At 48.7% G+C, this 13,631-nt stretch overlaps 1 protein-coding gene across 2 annotated transcripts in view; it reads left to right on the top strand.

Annotated features, from left to right (window-relative positions):
• The first annotated feature begins 1,546 nt into the window (after positions 1-1,546).
• COMMD7 (COMM domain containing 7) overlaps positions 1,547-13,631 on the top strand; it is a 38,466-nt gene continuing 26,381 nt past the window's right edge. The window contains exon 1 of one of the 2 annotated variants that reach the window (XM_002830196.6): positions 1,547-2,017. In XM_002830196.6, the coding sequence (XP_002830242.2) occupies positions 1,934-2,017 (84 nt within the window). In that variant the 5' untranslated portion in view covers positions 1,547-1,933. The remainder of the gene's footprint in view (positions 2,018-13,631) is intronic. The other variant, XM_024239052.3, reaches the window with a different exon arrangement.

The raw sequence follows: 13,631 nt of genomic DNA, 5'->3' as shown, positions 1-13,631 counted from the left end.
GGCCTCTGAGTTCCTGTCTGTTTGTAACCGGAAGGTTTATTCTCTTCCAGGTACTCCAAACTCGGACTGTGTCCTGTACACATTCTCAAAGCACCTCCTACTTTTTGGCATCCCTTAATACTTTCACACACACCTGCGTTTGCCTCCCTGGGTCAATTCTGACTTCTCAGGGGCCAGGCACTGCATCTGGTTCATCTGGTTGTGTCACTGTGGGATCCCCACCGCCTGTCATGTCATGGTATCTGCCTCACAGCAGACCTTTTTTTTTTTTTTGGAGATGTGGTCTTGCTCTGTCGCCCAGGCTGGAGTGCAGTGGCGCCATCTGGGTTCACTGCAGCCTCGACCTCAAGATCTCCAGTGATCCTCTTGCCTCAGCCTCCGAGTAGCTGGGACCACAGGAATGTGCCACTCAATATTTGTTGAATGAATGTATGAATGATATAATGACTGAAGGAGATGGGCTTGGCCTTTGGGTAGAAGACTTTTTTTTTTTTCTTTGAGACAGAGTTTCGCTCTTGTTGCCCAGGCTGGAGTGCAAAGGTGCGATCTCGGCTCACCGCAACCTCCGCCTCCCGGGTTCAAGGGATTCTCCTGCCTCAGCCTCCCGAATAGCTGAGATTACAGGCACCACTACCACCGGCTAATTTTGTATTTTTAGTAGAGATGGGGTTTCTCCATGTTGAGGCTGGTCTCAAACTCCTGACCTCAGGTGATCCGCCCGCCTCAGCCTCCCAAAGTGCTGGGATCACAGGCGTGAGCCACCGCGCCGGGCCGGGTAGAAGACATTTTGTTTATACTTTTATAGAAGGGATTTTCAGGAAAGGGTAGAGGAGAGGAGGAGGGCAAGTGAGGAAGGCCAGCCAAACCCCGCCCATTTCCCTGCTCCAGGTTTCTCGGCATTACCTCCTTACCCTCAAGGCTGGACTTAGGGGCTAGGTGAAGCCCTTAGGCTTGGCGTTCAGTTCCTAGATTCTGGGTAGCATGTCTCTATTTTATCATGTTTCCAGTGGGGATCAGGGTAATATTCACCTGGGAACTGTGAGGAGCCCCTGGGAAGAGAGGGCATAGGGGTTAGAGTGTTTGAGGGGCTGCAGTGATGATCACAGTCTCAGTAACCTCCCCTCACCCACCTGACCACCACCCTCCCTGCCCCGCACAGTGAATGCCCTCGCACTATTTTGAGGAAACTTTGGTAAGTCAGTTTCCTCCACTCTAGAAGGTCTCAGAGTGTGGTCCCTGGGTGCTTATTGGAAATGCAAATTCTCAGGCTCCACCCTGGCCTTTCGAATCAGATCCTCTGGGGGCGGGGCCCGGCAATACCAGGTGATGCTGGGGTGATGCTGATGCCCTTCCAAGGTTGAGACCTAGTGCTCTACTCTGATGTCAGCTCTCCAGAGACACTCTGGCCTGCTTTGTTCCCTTCCCTGTCCCCAGTGTCTGGCATCGAGTAGGCGTGCCATAAATATCTGTGGAGTGCGTAATAACAGTGATGATGATAATAGCAGCTAGCCATTGATTGAAGACCTCTTGTGTGCCGGTCTCTGCGTTAAACATTTCTGGAGGCTTAACTCATTTAAGGAGCTACCCCAGCCATCATTTTCTCAGATGGTGAAACTGAGGTTCAGAGAGGCCAAGCGCCGTACCCAAAGGTCACTCAGCGGGAGAGCTGGCGGGAAACCTCGCGTCTGCCGGTGCCGGGGCCGCCCCTGCCCCTCCCCGGAGCCCGGCGGCCGCGCGTGTCCGCGGCCCTGCAAGGGCTCCCCGGCTCCGGACAGCCCAGGGCGGCCGGGGGAGGAGCGCGCTGCGACGGCCGTGGCGAAAGTGCGATTGTGGATGCGCGGAGAGGCCGGCGGCGGCGGCGGCAGCGGCAGCGGAGGAGGAAGCTGAGCAGGGCGGCGGCGGCGGTGGAACCTGCGGGGCTGGGGCGCGCGCCATGGGGCGCCTGCACTGCACTGAGGACCCGGTGCCCGAGGCCGTGGGCGGCGACATGCAGCAGCTGAACCAGCTGGGCGCGCAGGTGGGCCCGGCGGCAGGGCGTGGGGCGCGGGGCCCAGGTGATTCCAGGAGCGGGGCCTGGGGGCGGGGGACGTCCGGGGGATGCGCGGGAGTTGAGAGAGACTAGACAGAGCGGCGTCTGGTGGGCGTTTGGGGTGTGTGAGGTGGGTTCGGGGCGAGGCTAAGGGGAGCTGGGGTCTGAGGAGAGTGTGGGGAGCCAAGGGATTTCCGGAGGCCTAAGGGCCACCTGAGGGGTCCGAAAGGCTTTGTGGGGGTCTCAGAGATGGGACTACGGGACGTCTGCGGGGTCCTGGGGCCGAGGAGAGCTTTTGGGGTCCTAGAAGAGGGACGGAGGGGAGTCTAGATGAGGCTGAAGGAGTTTGGGGAACTGAAGGAACAGACTAAGGGCGTGGGGAGTTTTGGGGAGGAGTGGGGTCCAAAGGGAGATAGATGTTTGGCAGGGAGGCCGAGTAAGCCTGAGGGGAGTGGGAGGGCCCGAGAATCCGAGGGGGCCCGGGGAAGCTCGGCCTGGGCTGCCGTCTTACATCTCAGTGTGACATGAGTGTCAGTAATAGCCAGGCCCCACTGGGGCTCTGTGGGCCTGAGGGGCTCGATCTGGGACAAGGCTGATGACACCTTCCACCTCCACCCAGTTAAGGAGAGTCACTGGGATTCACATGGAAAGAAACCTTATACACTGTGTACAGTGGGGGTCCCCATCCTTGATGGTAGGGGAGCTAGCAAAGCCCTTTTCTCCCCCTTCAGGCTGCAGGTGCCAACCAAGGCAGCCTTGGAGGCATCCTGCTTCTGTGCTGGATGGGATGACTTTTCATACCACCAAGGCTGCTGAAATAGGTGAGAATGACACTTCTCACCCCCACTGGGAAGATACATCTATTTCCCCCATTAGGTTGTCACTTCCCAGGAGGTAGCGCCCCTCTCTTTCATCTCCATACCCCCCACAACTTCCCACACAGTAGTGCTGCTTGCGAGATAAAAACCAAACTTAGAACTTGTAACAACAGGAAGGTTCTAAGCTTGAGCTATGCAATAGAAAAATTTGCAAGCCACATTTCTAACTTTGCATTTTGTAGTAGCCACATGTAAAAATTAAATAGAAATGGAAATTAAATTTTTTTTTTTGAGACATAGTCTCATTCTGTCACTCAGGCTGGAGTGCAGTGGCGCATCTCGGGTCACTGCAACTTCCACCTCCCGGGTTCAACCAGTTCTCTGTCTCAGCCTCCCGAGTAACTGGGACTACAGGCACATGCCACCATGCCCGGCTAATTTTTGTATTTTTAGTAGAGATGGGGTTTGACCATGTTGGCCAGGCTGGTCTTGAACACCTGACCTCAGGTGATCTGCCTGCCTCAGCATCCCAGAGTGTTGGGATTACAGGCGTGAGCCACTGTGCCGGGCCCTGAGTTCATCTTATGCAAGCATCCTAGAGTTTATTTACACAAACCTACTACACACTAGGATATATGGTATAGCCCATTGCTCCTAGGCTACAAACCTATACAGCATGTGACTGTACTGAATACCATAGGCAGCTGGAACATAGTGGTAAATATTTGTGTGTTTAGACAAATCTAAATAGAAAAGGTACAGTACAAATACAGTATAAAAGATAAAAAATAGGCCGGGCACAGTGGCTCACACCTACCCTAGGACTTTGGGAGGCCAAGGTGGGTGGATCACAAGGTCAGGAGATCAAGATCATCCTGGCCAACATGATGAAACCCCGTCTCTACTAAAAATACAAAAATTTGCTGGGTGTGGTGGCACGCCCCTGTAGTCGCAGCTACTTGGGAGGCTGAGGCAGCAGAATTGTTTGAACCTGGGAGGCGGAGGTTGCAGTGAGCCGAGATCGTGCCACTGCACTCTAGCCTGGTGACAGAGTGAGACTCTATCTCAAAAAAAAAAAAAAAAAAAAGATTAAAAAAAAAACACACCTAGGGTACTTACTATGAACGACGCTTGCAGGATTGGAAGTTGCTCTGGGTGAGGCAGTGAGTGAGTGTGAAGGCCTAGGACATTACTGTACAGTATTGTAGACTTTATAAACCCTGTATACTTAAGTTACACTAAATTTATGAAAAATACTTTCTAGGCCGGGCACCATGGCTCACACCTGTAATCCTAGCACTTTGGGAGGCTGAGGCAGGTGCATCACAAGGTCAGGAGTTTGACACCAGCCTGGCCAATATGGTGAAACCCCGTCTCTACTAAAAATACAAAAATTAGCTGAGTGTGGTGGCGGGCGCTTGTAGTCCCAGCTACTCTGGAGGCTAAGGCAGGAGAATCGCTTGAACCTGAGAGGTGAAAGTTGCAGTGAGCCACGATTGCACCACTGCATTCCAGCCTGGGCAATAGAGCAAGACTTCGTCTCAAAAAATAAAAAAAACTTTCTAGTTGGGTATGGTGGCACAGCTACCACAGTAGTCCCAGCTACTTGGGAGGCTGAGACAGGAGGATCACTTGAGCCCAGGATTTCAAGGCTGTAGTGCACGGTGATTCCACCTGTGAATAGCCATTGCACTCCAGCCTGGGCAGCATAGTGAGACCCCCATCTCTAAAAAAAAAAATTTTTTTTTCTGTTTTTGATAAGTTGACCTTAGCCTACTGTCAGTTTTGTTTGTTTGTTTGTTTTAGACGGAGTCTTCCTGTCACCCAGGCTGGAGTGCAGTGGTGTGATCTTGGCTCACTGCAGCCTTCGCCTTCTGGGCTCAAGTGATTCTTTTGCCTCAGACTCCCAAGTAGCTGGGACTACAGGCGTGCACCACCATGCCTGGCTAATTTTTGTATTTTTAGTAGAGACAGGGTTTCACCATGTTGGCCAGGCTGGTCACGAACTCCTGACCTCAAGTGATCTGCCTGCCTCGAACTCCCAGAGTGCTGGGATTATAGGCGTGAGCCATGCACCCGGCCAACTGTAACTTTTTACTTCATGAATGCTTACCTTTTTTTTTTTTTTTTTTTTTGAGGCAGGTTCTCGCTCTGTCACCCATTGCTCACTGTAGCCTCGATCTCCTGGGCTCAAGCAATCCTCCCACCTCAGCCTCCCAAATAGCTGGGACTATAGGCACGCGCCACCACACCTGGCTAATTTTTGTGTTTTTTGTAGAGGCAGAGTTTTGCCATGTTGCCCAGGTTGGTTTTGTTGAACTTTTTGGCACTTTTGTAGTAACGCATAGCTTAAAACACAAACATGGCTGGGCGTGGATTTCTGTGACAATCACTAGGTAACAGGGATATTTCACCTCCATTATAATGTTATGAGACCATCATTTTATATATGGTTCATCATTGATCAAAATGCCATGCTTAAATCCACAATATCAAAATATTTGTCAATATCTAACCCATATACAAATATCAATGACATTTTACTTTTTGGTACAAAGTTTTCTAAATCTGGTGTTTTACACTTACAGCACATCTTAAAGTAGATTAGCCCTTTTCTTTTTTTTTGAGACAGAGTCTGGCCCCGTCGCAGGCTGGAGTGCAGTGGCGTGATCTCAGCTCACTGCAAGCTCCGCTTCCCGGGTTCACGCCATTCTCCTGCCTCAGCCTCCTGAGTAGCTGGGACTACAGGCACCTGCCACTACGCCCTGCTAATTTTTTGTATTTTTAGTAGAGACGGGGTTTCACCGAGTTAGTGAGGATGGTCTCTATCTCCTGACCTCGTGATCCGCCCGCCTCAGCCTCCCAAAGTGCTGGGATTACAGGCGTGAGCCACCGCGCCCAGCTTATGTATGTTAACTCATTGAGTCCTTGCAATCACTTTTATAGGTAGTTGCTGTTATTATTTTAAATTGAGACAGGGTCTCCCTATGTTGTCTAGGCTTGTCTTGAACTCATGGTCTCTGGTGATCCATCTTGGCTTCCCAAAGTGATGGAATTACAGGCATGAGCCACTGCACCCAGCCACTTATTATTATTCACATTTTATGGACAAAGAAACTGAATCACAGAGCAGTTAAATGAACATAGCTATTATATGATATTAATATATTGAGCATGCACCATGTGGCCAGGCACCATTTTAAATGTATGCATAACAACTCTAAAAGGAAGGCACTATTATTATTCCCATTCTACAGTTAAGAAAGATGGTTCAGAGAAATAAATTGACCTGTCTAAAGTCATGTAGACAGGAGTTCAAGACCAGCCTAGGCAACGTAGCAAGACTCCACCTCTACAATAAGATAAAAAATTAGCCAGGCATGGTGGCACACACCGGTGGTCCCAGCTACTCCAGAGGCTTAGGTAGGAGGATCACTTGAGTCAGAAATTGGAGGCTGCAGTTAGCTATGATTATGCCACTGCACTCCAGCCCAGAGAACAGACCAGACCCTGTTTCAAATAAATAAATAAATAAAATCATGCAGAAAGCCAGGCAAGGTGGCTCATGCCTGTAATCAAGCACTTTGGGAGGCAGAGATAGGGGGATCACTTGAGGCCAGGAGTTCAAGACTAGCCTGGGCAACATAGCAAGACCCCATCTCTAGGAAAACATTTTTTTTCTTTGAGATAGTCTCAGTATTGCCCAGGCTGTAGTGCAATGGCATGATCTTGGTTTACTGCAACCTCCGCCTCCCAGGTTCAAGTGATTCTCCTGTCTCAGCCTCCCAAGTAGCTGGGACTACAGGCATGCACCACCACGCCCGGCTCATGTTTGTATTTTTAGTAGAGATGAGGTTTCACCATGTTGGCTAGGCTGGTCTCGAACTCCTGACCTCGTAACCCGCCCACCTCGGCCTCCCAAAGTGCTGGGATTACAGGCGTGAGCCACCGCACCTGGCCAACAGTTTTAAAAATTAGCTGAGAGTGGTGGTATGTGCCTGTAGTTCTAGCTACTTAAGTGGCTGAGGCAGGAGAATCCCCTAAGCCCAGAAATTTGAGGCTGCGGTGAGCTATGACCATGGCATTGCACTCCAGCCTGGGTGAGAAAATGAGACCCTGTCTCAAGAAAATAAATAAATAATGTCAGCCAGGAAGTGATGGAGCCAGGAATTTAGGATCACATGTTTGGCTTCAAAGCCTATGGAGGTAGCTTAGCTTTTACTTGTTAATATATCAGTGTTCTCTGGAAGATATCCATTTGGAGAATAAAAAAAGATTCTGCTACTAACAAAGTTTTTCTCTTTTTTTTTTTTTTTTTAAGATACTGGATTGTATGATCTGTAAAATTACCTCCAGCTTGGTATTCATAGAAAATACAAACCACTTCCTTTGAGATCAGCACTTGACTCATTTTCTTTTTTTTTTTTTTAAAACAGGATCTCACTCTGTTGCCAAGGCTTGAGAGCAGTGTTACAATAATGGCTCACTGCAGTCTTGAACTCCTGGGCTCAAGGTGTCCTCCTGCCTCAGCCTCTTGAGTAGCTGGAACCACAGGCATGTGCCACCACACCAGGCTAATTTTTTATTTTTTAATTTTTTTATAGCAACACAGTCGCTGTATGTTGCCTAGGTTGGTCTGGGCCTCCTGGCCTTAAGGGATCCTCCCACCTCAGCCTCCCAAAGTGCTGGGATTATAGGTGTGAGCCACTACACCCAGAGTTGACTCATTTTCTTTTCTTTCTTTCCTTTTTTTAAATTTGAGAGAGGGTCTCATTCTGTCACCCAGGCTGGAGTGCAGCCTCGACCTTCCAGGCTCAAGTAATCCTCCTACTTCAGCCTTTCTAGTAGCTGGGACTATAGGCATGTGCCACCGTGCCTGGCTAATTTTTTTTTTTTTTTTTTTTTGAAATGGAGTCTTGCTCTGTTGCCCAGGCTGGAGTGCAATGGCACGATCTCAGCTCACTGCAACCTCTGTCTCCCAGGTTCAAGCAATTCTTCTGCCTCAGCCTCCCGAGTAGCTGAGATTACAGGTGCCCTCCCTCACGCCTGGCTAAACTTCTATATATACATATATATATATATATACACACACACACACACACACATATATATATATACACACACACATGTGTATATATATATATATACACACACACACATATATATACACACACACACATATGTGTATATATATATACACACACACACACATATGTGTATATATATATACACACACACATATATATATGTGTGTGTGTATATATATATTTTTTTGAGACAGAGTCTCGCTCTGTCGCCCAGGCTGGAGTGCAGTGGTGCAATCTCGGCTCACTGCAAGCTCTGCCTCACGCGTTCACACCATTCTCCTGCCTCAGCCTCCCGAGTAGCTGGGACTACAGGTGCCCGCCACCACGCCCAGCTAATTTTTTGTATTTTTAGTAGAGACGGGGTTTCACCATGTTGGTCAGGCTGGTCTTGAACTCCTGACCTTAGGTGATCCACCTGCCTCAGCCTCCTAAAGTGCTGGGATTATAGGCATGAGCCATGGCACCCAGCTCTGGCTAATTTTTGTATTTTTTGAAGAAATGGAGTTTTGCCATGTTGCCCAGGCTGGTCTAGAACTTTGGGCTCAAGTGATATACCCACTGTGGCTTCCCAAATTGCTGGGATTACAGGTGTGAGCCATCACCCCCAGGAATTGACTCATTTTCTAACCTTGAAACATACTGTAAACCTTTACCTTTATTTTTGTTGTTGTTGTTTGTTTGTTTGTTTGTTTGTTTGAGTCAGAGTCTCGCTGTGTCACTCAGGCTGGAGTGCAGTGGTGTGATCTCAGCTCACTGCAACCTCCGCCTCCTGGGTTCAAGCGATTCTCCTGCCTCAGGCTCCTGAGTACCTGGGATTACAGGCATGTGCCACCATGCCTGGCTAATTTTTTGTATTTTTAGTAGAGACGGGGTTTCACCGTGTTAGCCAGGATGGTCTCGATCTCCTGACCTCGTGATCCGGCCGCCTCAGCCTCCCAAAGTGCTGGGATTACAGGTGTGAGCCACCAGGCCCAGCTACCTTTATTGTTAATACAGAAACCTTAAACCTTTCTCCTAATAAGCAACTTACATGAGTCGTTTGGCCCATTTCTCTGTCTTTTGTTGGATAATCGGACTTCTCCAAGTACGTACTCTGTTAGCTGAATTTATTTTGAATTCTGAGGTGTAGGCCTCAAGGAGTAAACGAATCATTGTGTGAACCTTGTCTTTAACATTTATTGCTCATTCAGTGGGTGTTTACCTGAATGCCTACAATAAACCAAATAGCCACTAAACCTGGTAGGACTTAGGAAGATTTGATGGTCAAGGCCTTTTGTCCTGGGGAAGTTGTGATCTTCTACAGCAGGTAATAAAATGAAGAAGCAGATAGTACCAAATTGCACATAGATGTGCCCTCTGATGCCCGTGGCCAGTCCTAGGCAATGTGGAGTCTGCGAATAGGCAGGATTTTAAGTTAATCATTTTAGAATGAGAGTAAACTCAGAGAAGTATTAAGGATAATACAAGCAAGTGGCCCACAGTCCTCTCACCAAGCTGGAAATGAAAGTAACAGACAGGAAATTCAAACAGTACACAAAGATATCAAAGTGAAATAAGCTAGGTATGGTACAGCATGTCTGTAATCCCAGAGCAACCCAGGAGGCTGAGGCAGGAGCCTAGGAGTTGGAAGCTGCAGTGAGCTATGATGATCACCCCACTGTACTCCAGCCTGAGTGAAAGAGTGAGACCCCCATCTCTTAAAAATAAAATATTTATTTTTCTTATCTCTAGAAATCATTTTAATAGTTTCTTACAGCCGGTCACAGTGACTCACGCCTGTAATCCAACCACTTTGGGAAACCGAGGCAGGTGGATCACTTGAGGCCAGGAGTCTAAGACCAGCCTGGCCAACATGGTGAAACCCTGTCTCCACTAAAAATACAAAAATTAGCCAGGCATGGTAGTGCACGCTTATAATCCCAGCTACTCAGGAGGCTGAGGCAGGATAATCACTCAGACCCAGGAGGCGGAGGTTGCAGTGAGCCATGATCGCACCACTGCACTCCAGCCTGGGTGACACAGAGAGACTCTGTCTCAAAAAACAAAAAAAAATAGTTTCTTACTTATTTTTATAGAAAGAAAGTCTTAATTTGGCAGCATATATATGAGTATCCTTTAAAAAAAATTTTTTTTTGAGTCTTGTGCCGTTGCCCAGGCTGGAGTGCAATGGCGCAATCTTGGCTCACTGCAACCTCCGCCTCCCGGGTTCAAGCAGTTCTTCTGCCTCAGCCTCCCAAGTAGCTGGGATTACAGGCGCTCACCACGATGCCCAGCTAATTTTTTATATTTTTAGTAGAAGGGGGTTTCACCATGTTTGCCAGTCTGGTCTTGAACTCCTGACCTCAGGTGATCCACCTTCCTCAGACTCCCAAAGTGCTAGGATTACAGGCGTGAGCCACAGTGCCTGGCCATGTTTTCTTATTTTTATTTTATTTTATTTTTGAGATGGAGTCTCACTGTGTTGCCCAAGCTGGACTGCAATGGCACAATCTTGGCTCACTGCAACCTTTGCCTCCTGGGTTTAAGCCATTCTCCTGGCTCAGCCTCCCGAGTAGCTGGGACTACAGGTGCATGCCACCACACCTGGCTAATTTTTGTATTTTTAGTAGACATGGGGTTTCACTATGTTGGCCAGGATGGTCTTGAACTCCTTACCTTAGGTTGATCTGCCATCCTCGGCCTCCCAAAGTGCTGGGATTACAAGCGTGAGCCGCTGTGCCTGGCCTTATTTTTATTTTTTAAAGATGAGGTCTTAGTATGCTGCCCCTAGTGACCTTGAACATCTAGGCTCAAGTGATCCTCCCATTTCTGGCTTTGAATGTTTATATATATATAGAAAATGGATCATTCTGTATATATTTTTTCTTCATCTTGCTGGGTTTTTTTTGGTTTGTTTGTTTTGAGACGGAGTTAAGCTCTGTCACCCAGGCTGGAGTGCAGTGGCGTGATCTGGGCTCACTGCAACCTCCACCTCCCGGGTTCAAGCAATTCTCTGCCTCAGCCTCCTGAGTAGCTGGGATTACAGGCGCGTGCCACCATGTCCGGCTAATTTTTGTATTTTTAGTAGAGACAGGGTTTCACCATCTTGGCCAGGCTGGTCTTGAACTCCTGACCTTGGGTTCCACCCGCCTTGGCCTCCCAAAGTGCTGGGATTACAAGCGTGAGGCACGGCACTTTTTTTTTTTTTTTTTTTGTGACGGAGTCTCGCTGTGTTGCCCAGGCTGGAGTGCAGTGGCGTGATCTGGGCTCACCACAAGCTCCGCCTCCCGGGTTCATGCCATTTTCCTGCCTCAGCCTCCCCTGTAGTTGGGACTATAGGCGCCCCCTACCATGCTTGGCTAATTTTATTTTTTTTATTTTTAGTAGAGATGGGGTTTCACCCTAGCCAGGATGGTCTCCGTCTCCTGACCTCGTGGTCTGCGCGCCTTGGCCTCCCTAAGTATTGGGATTACAGGCATGAGCCACCGCGCCCGGCCTTTTTTTTTTTTTTTTTTTGAGAAGGATTTCCACTCGTCGCCCAGGCTGGAATGCAATGGTGCGATCTCGGCTCACTGCAACCTCTGCCTCCCAGGTTCAAGCGATTCTCCTGCCTCAGCCTCCCAAGTAGCTGGGATTATAGACGCACACCACCACACCTGGCTAAATTTTTTTTTTTTTTGAGATGGAGTCTTGCCCTGTCGCCCAGGTTGGAATGCAATGGTGCAATCTCGGCTCACTGCAACCTCCACCTCCCAGGTTCAAGCAATTCTCCTGCCTCAGCCTCCCAATTAGCTCAGCCTCCCAATTAGCTCCCAATATGTACATGCCACCACACTCGGCTAATTTTTTGTTTCTTTAGTCGAGACAGGGTTTCACCATGTTAGCTAGGCTGGTCTCAAACTCCTGACCTCAGGTGATCTGCCCACCTCGGCCTCCCAAAGTGCTGGGATTACAGGCGTGAGCCGCTGCACCAGGCCATTTTTGAATTTTTAGTAGAGACGGGGTTTGGCCAAGTTGGCCAGGCTGGTCTCAAACTCCTGACCTCTGGTTATCCCCCCGCCTCAACCTCCCAAAGTGCCGGGATTACAGGCGTGAGCCACCGTGCCTGGCCTGTTTTGTTGTTGCTGTTTTTTAAACTGAACAATGTATCCTGACTATTTTCTCCCTTCAAACAGATCTACTGCATTTTTTTTTTTGAGATGGAGTCTCACTCTGTTGCCCAGGCTGGAGTGCAGTGGCACAATCTCAGCTCGCTGTAGCCTCCGCCTCCCGGGTTCAAGTAATTCTGCTGGGATTACAGGCGCCCGCCACCATGCCCAGCTAATTTTTGTATTTTTAGTAGAGACGGGGTTTCGCCATGTTGGCCAGGCTGGTCTCAAGCTCCTGACCTCAGGTGATCCGCCCGCCTCAGCCTCCAAAGTGCTGGGATTACAGATGTGAGCCACCGCATCTGACCTTCTTTTTTCTTTCTTTCTTTTTTTTTTTTTTTTTTTTTTTGAGACAGAATCTCGCTCTGTCGCCCAGGCTGGAGTGCAGTGGCGTGATCTCGGCTCACTGCAAGCTCCGTCTCCCAGGTTCACACCATTCTCCTGCCTCAGCCTCCGGAGTAGCTGGGACTACAGGTGCCCGCTACCAAGACCGGCTAATTTTTTTGTATTTTTAGTAGAGAGTTGAGAGACGGGGTTTCACCATGTTAGCCAGGATGGTCTAGATCTCATGACCTCATGATCCGCCCGCCTCAGCCTCCCAAAGTGCTGGGATTACAGGCTTGAGCCACCGCGCCAGGCCTCTTCTTTTCTTTTTAAATTTAAATGTATTATTATGATTTGTAGAGATGGGCTCTCACTATGTTGCCTGAACATAATGCTTGTCTCCTGGGCTCAAGCGGTCCTCCTGCCTCTGCCTCCCAAAGTGCTGGCATTACAGGCATGAGCCACTGTAACTTGCCAAAACATTTACTTTTTGGAACATACCTAAAGGATATACTTCATGGAATGGAATTACTAGGTCGAGGGGTATAATCATTTAAAAATTTGATGCCGGTTGGGTGTGGTCGGTCATACCTATAATCCCAGTTCTTAGGGAGGGTGAGGCAGGAGGATTGCTTGAGCCCAGGAGTTCCAGATGAGCTGGGGCAACATTGTGAGACCCTGTCTCTACAAAATATAAAAAAATTAGCCCAATGTGGATGTGGTGGCGTGTGCCTGTAATCTCAGCTACTCAGGAGACTGAGGTGGGAGGATTGCTTTGAACCCAAGAGGTTGGAGGCTCCAGTGAGCCGTGATTGCGCCACTGCACTCCAGTCTGGGCGAGAGAGCCAGACTCTGCCTCAAAAAAGTACGAGTTAGATGCACATTGTGAAATTGCCCTCTAGAAAAGTCACCCCAGTGTATCCTATCATCAGTCATGCAGGAACCTGTCTGCTTCCTTGTACTTTCATCAGCACTGGTGTCCTAGTCAAACTTTTGGGTTTGCAGATCTGATAAGTGAAAAATAATATCTTCTGTTTTTACTGATTTGCATTTCTCTAGTCTGGAATGACCTTGTGCATCTCTTCCTAAGTTTACTGGGGAGAATCCTTAAGATTTTGAGATGCATGCATAAATAGCCATGTGTGGGTGAGCATTCCAGAGGGAGGCACCTATGCAATTGCAAAGGCAAAGCATGGGGGGAGTGTTTAGGAAAGATTTATTCAGCAAATACTTACTGTGCACTTAC

This window comes from Pongo abelii, chromosome 21 (assembly GCF_028885655.2).
Source record: "Pongo abelii isolate AG06213 chromosome 21, NHGRI_mPonAbe1-v2.0_pri, whole genome shotgun sequence".
Lineage (NCBI taxonomy): Eukaryota > Metazoa > Chordata > Mammalia > Primates > Hominidae > Pongo > Pongo abelii.
The sequence above is the reverse complement of the archived record's forward strand: the minus strand, read 5'-3'. Positions and strand labels throughout refer to the sequence as shown.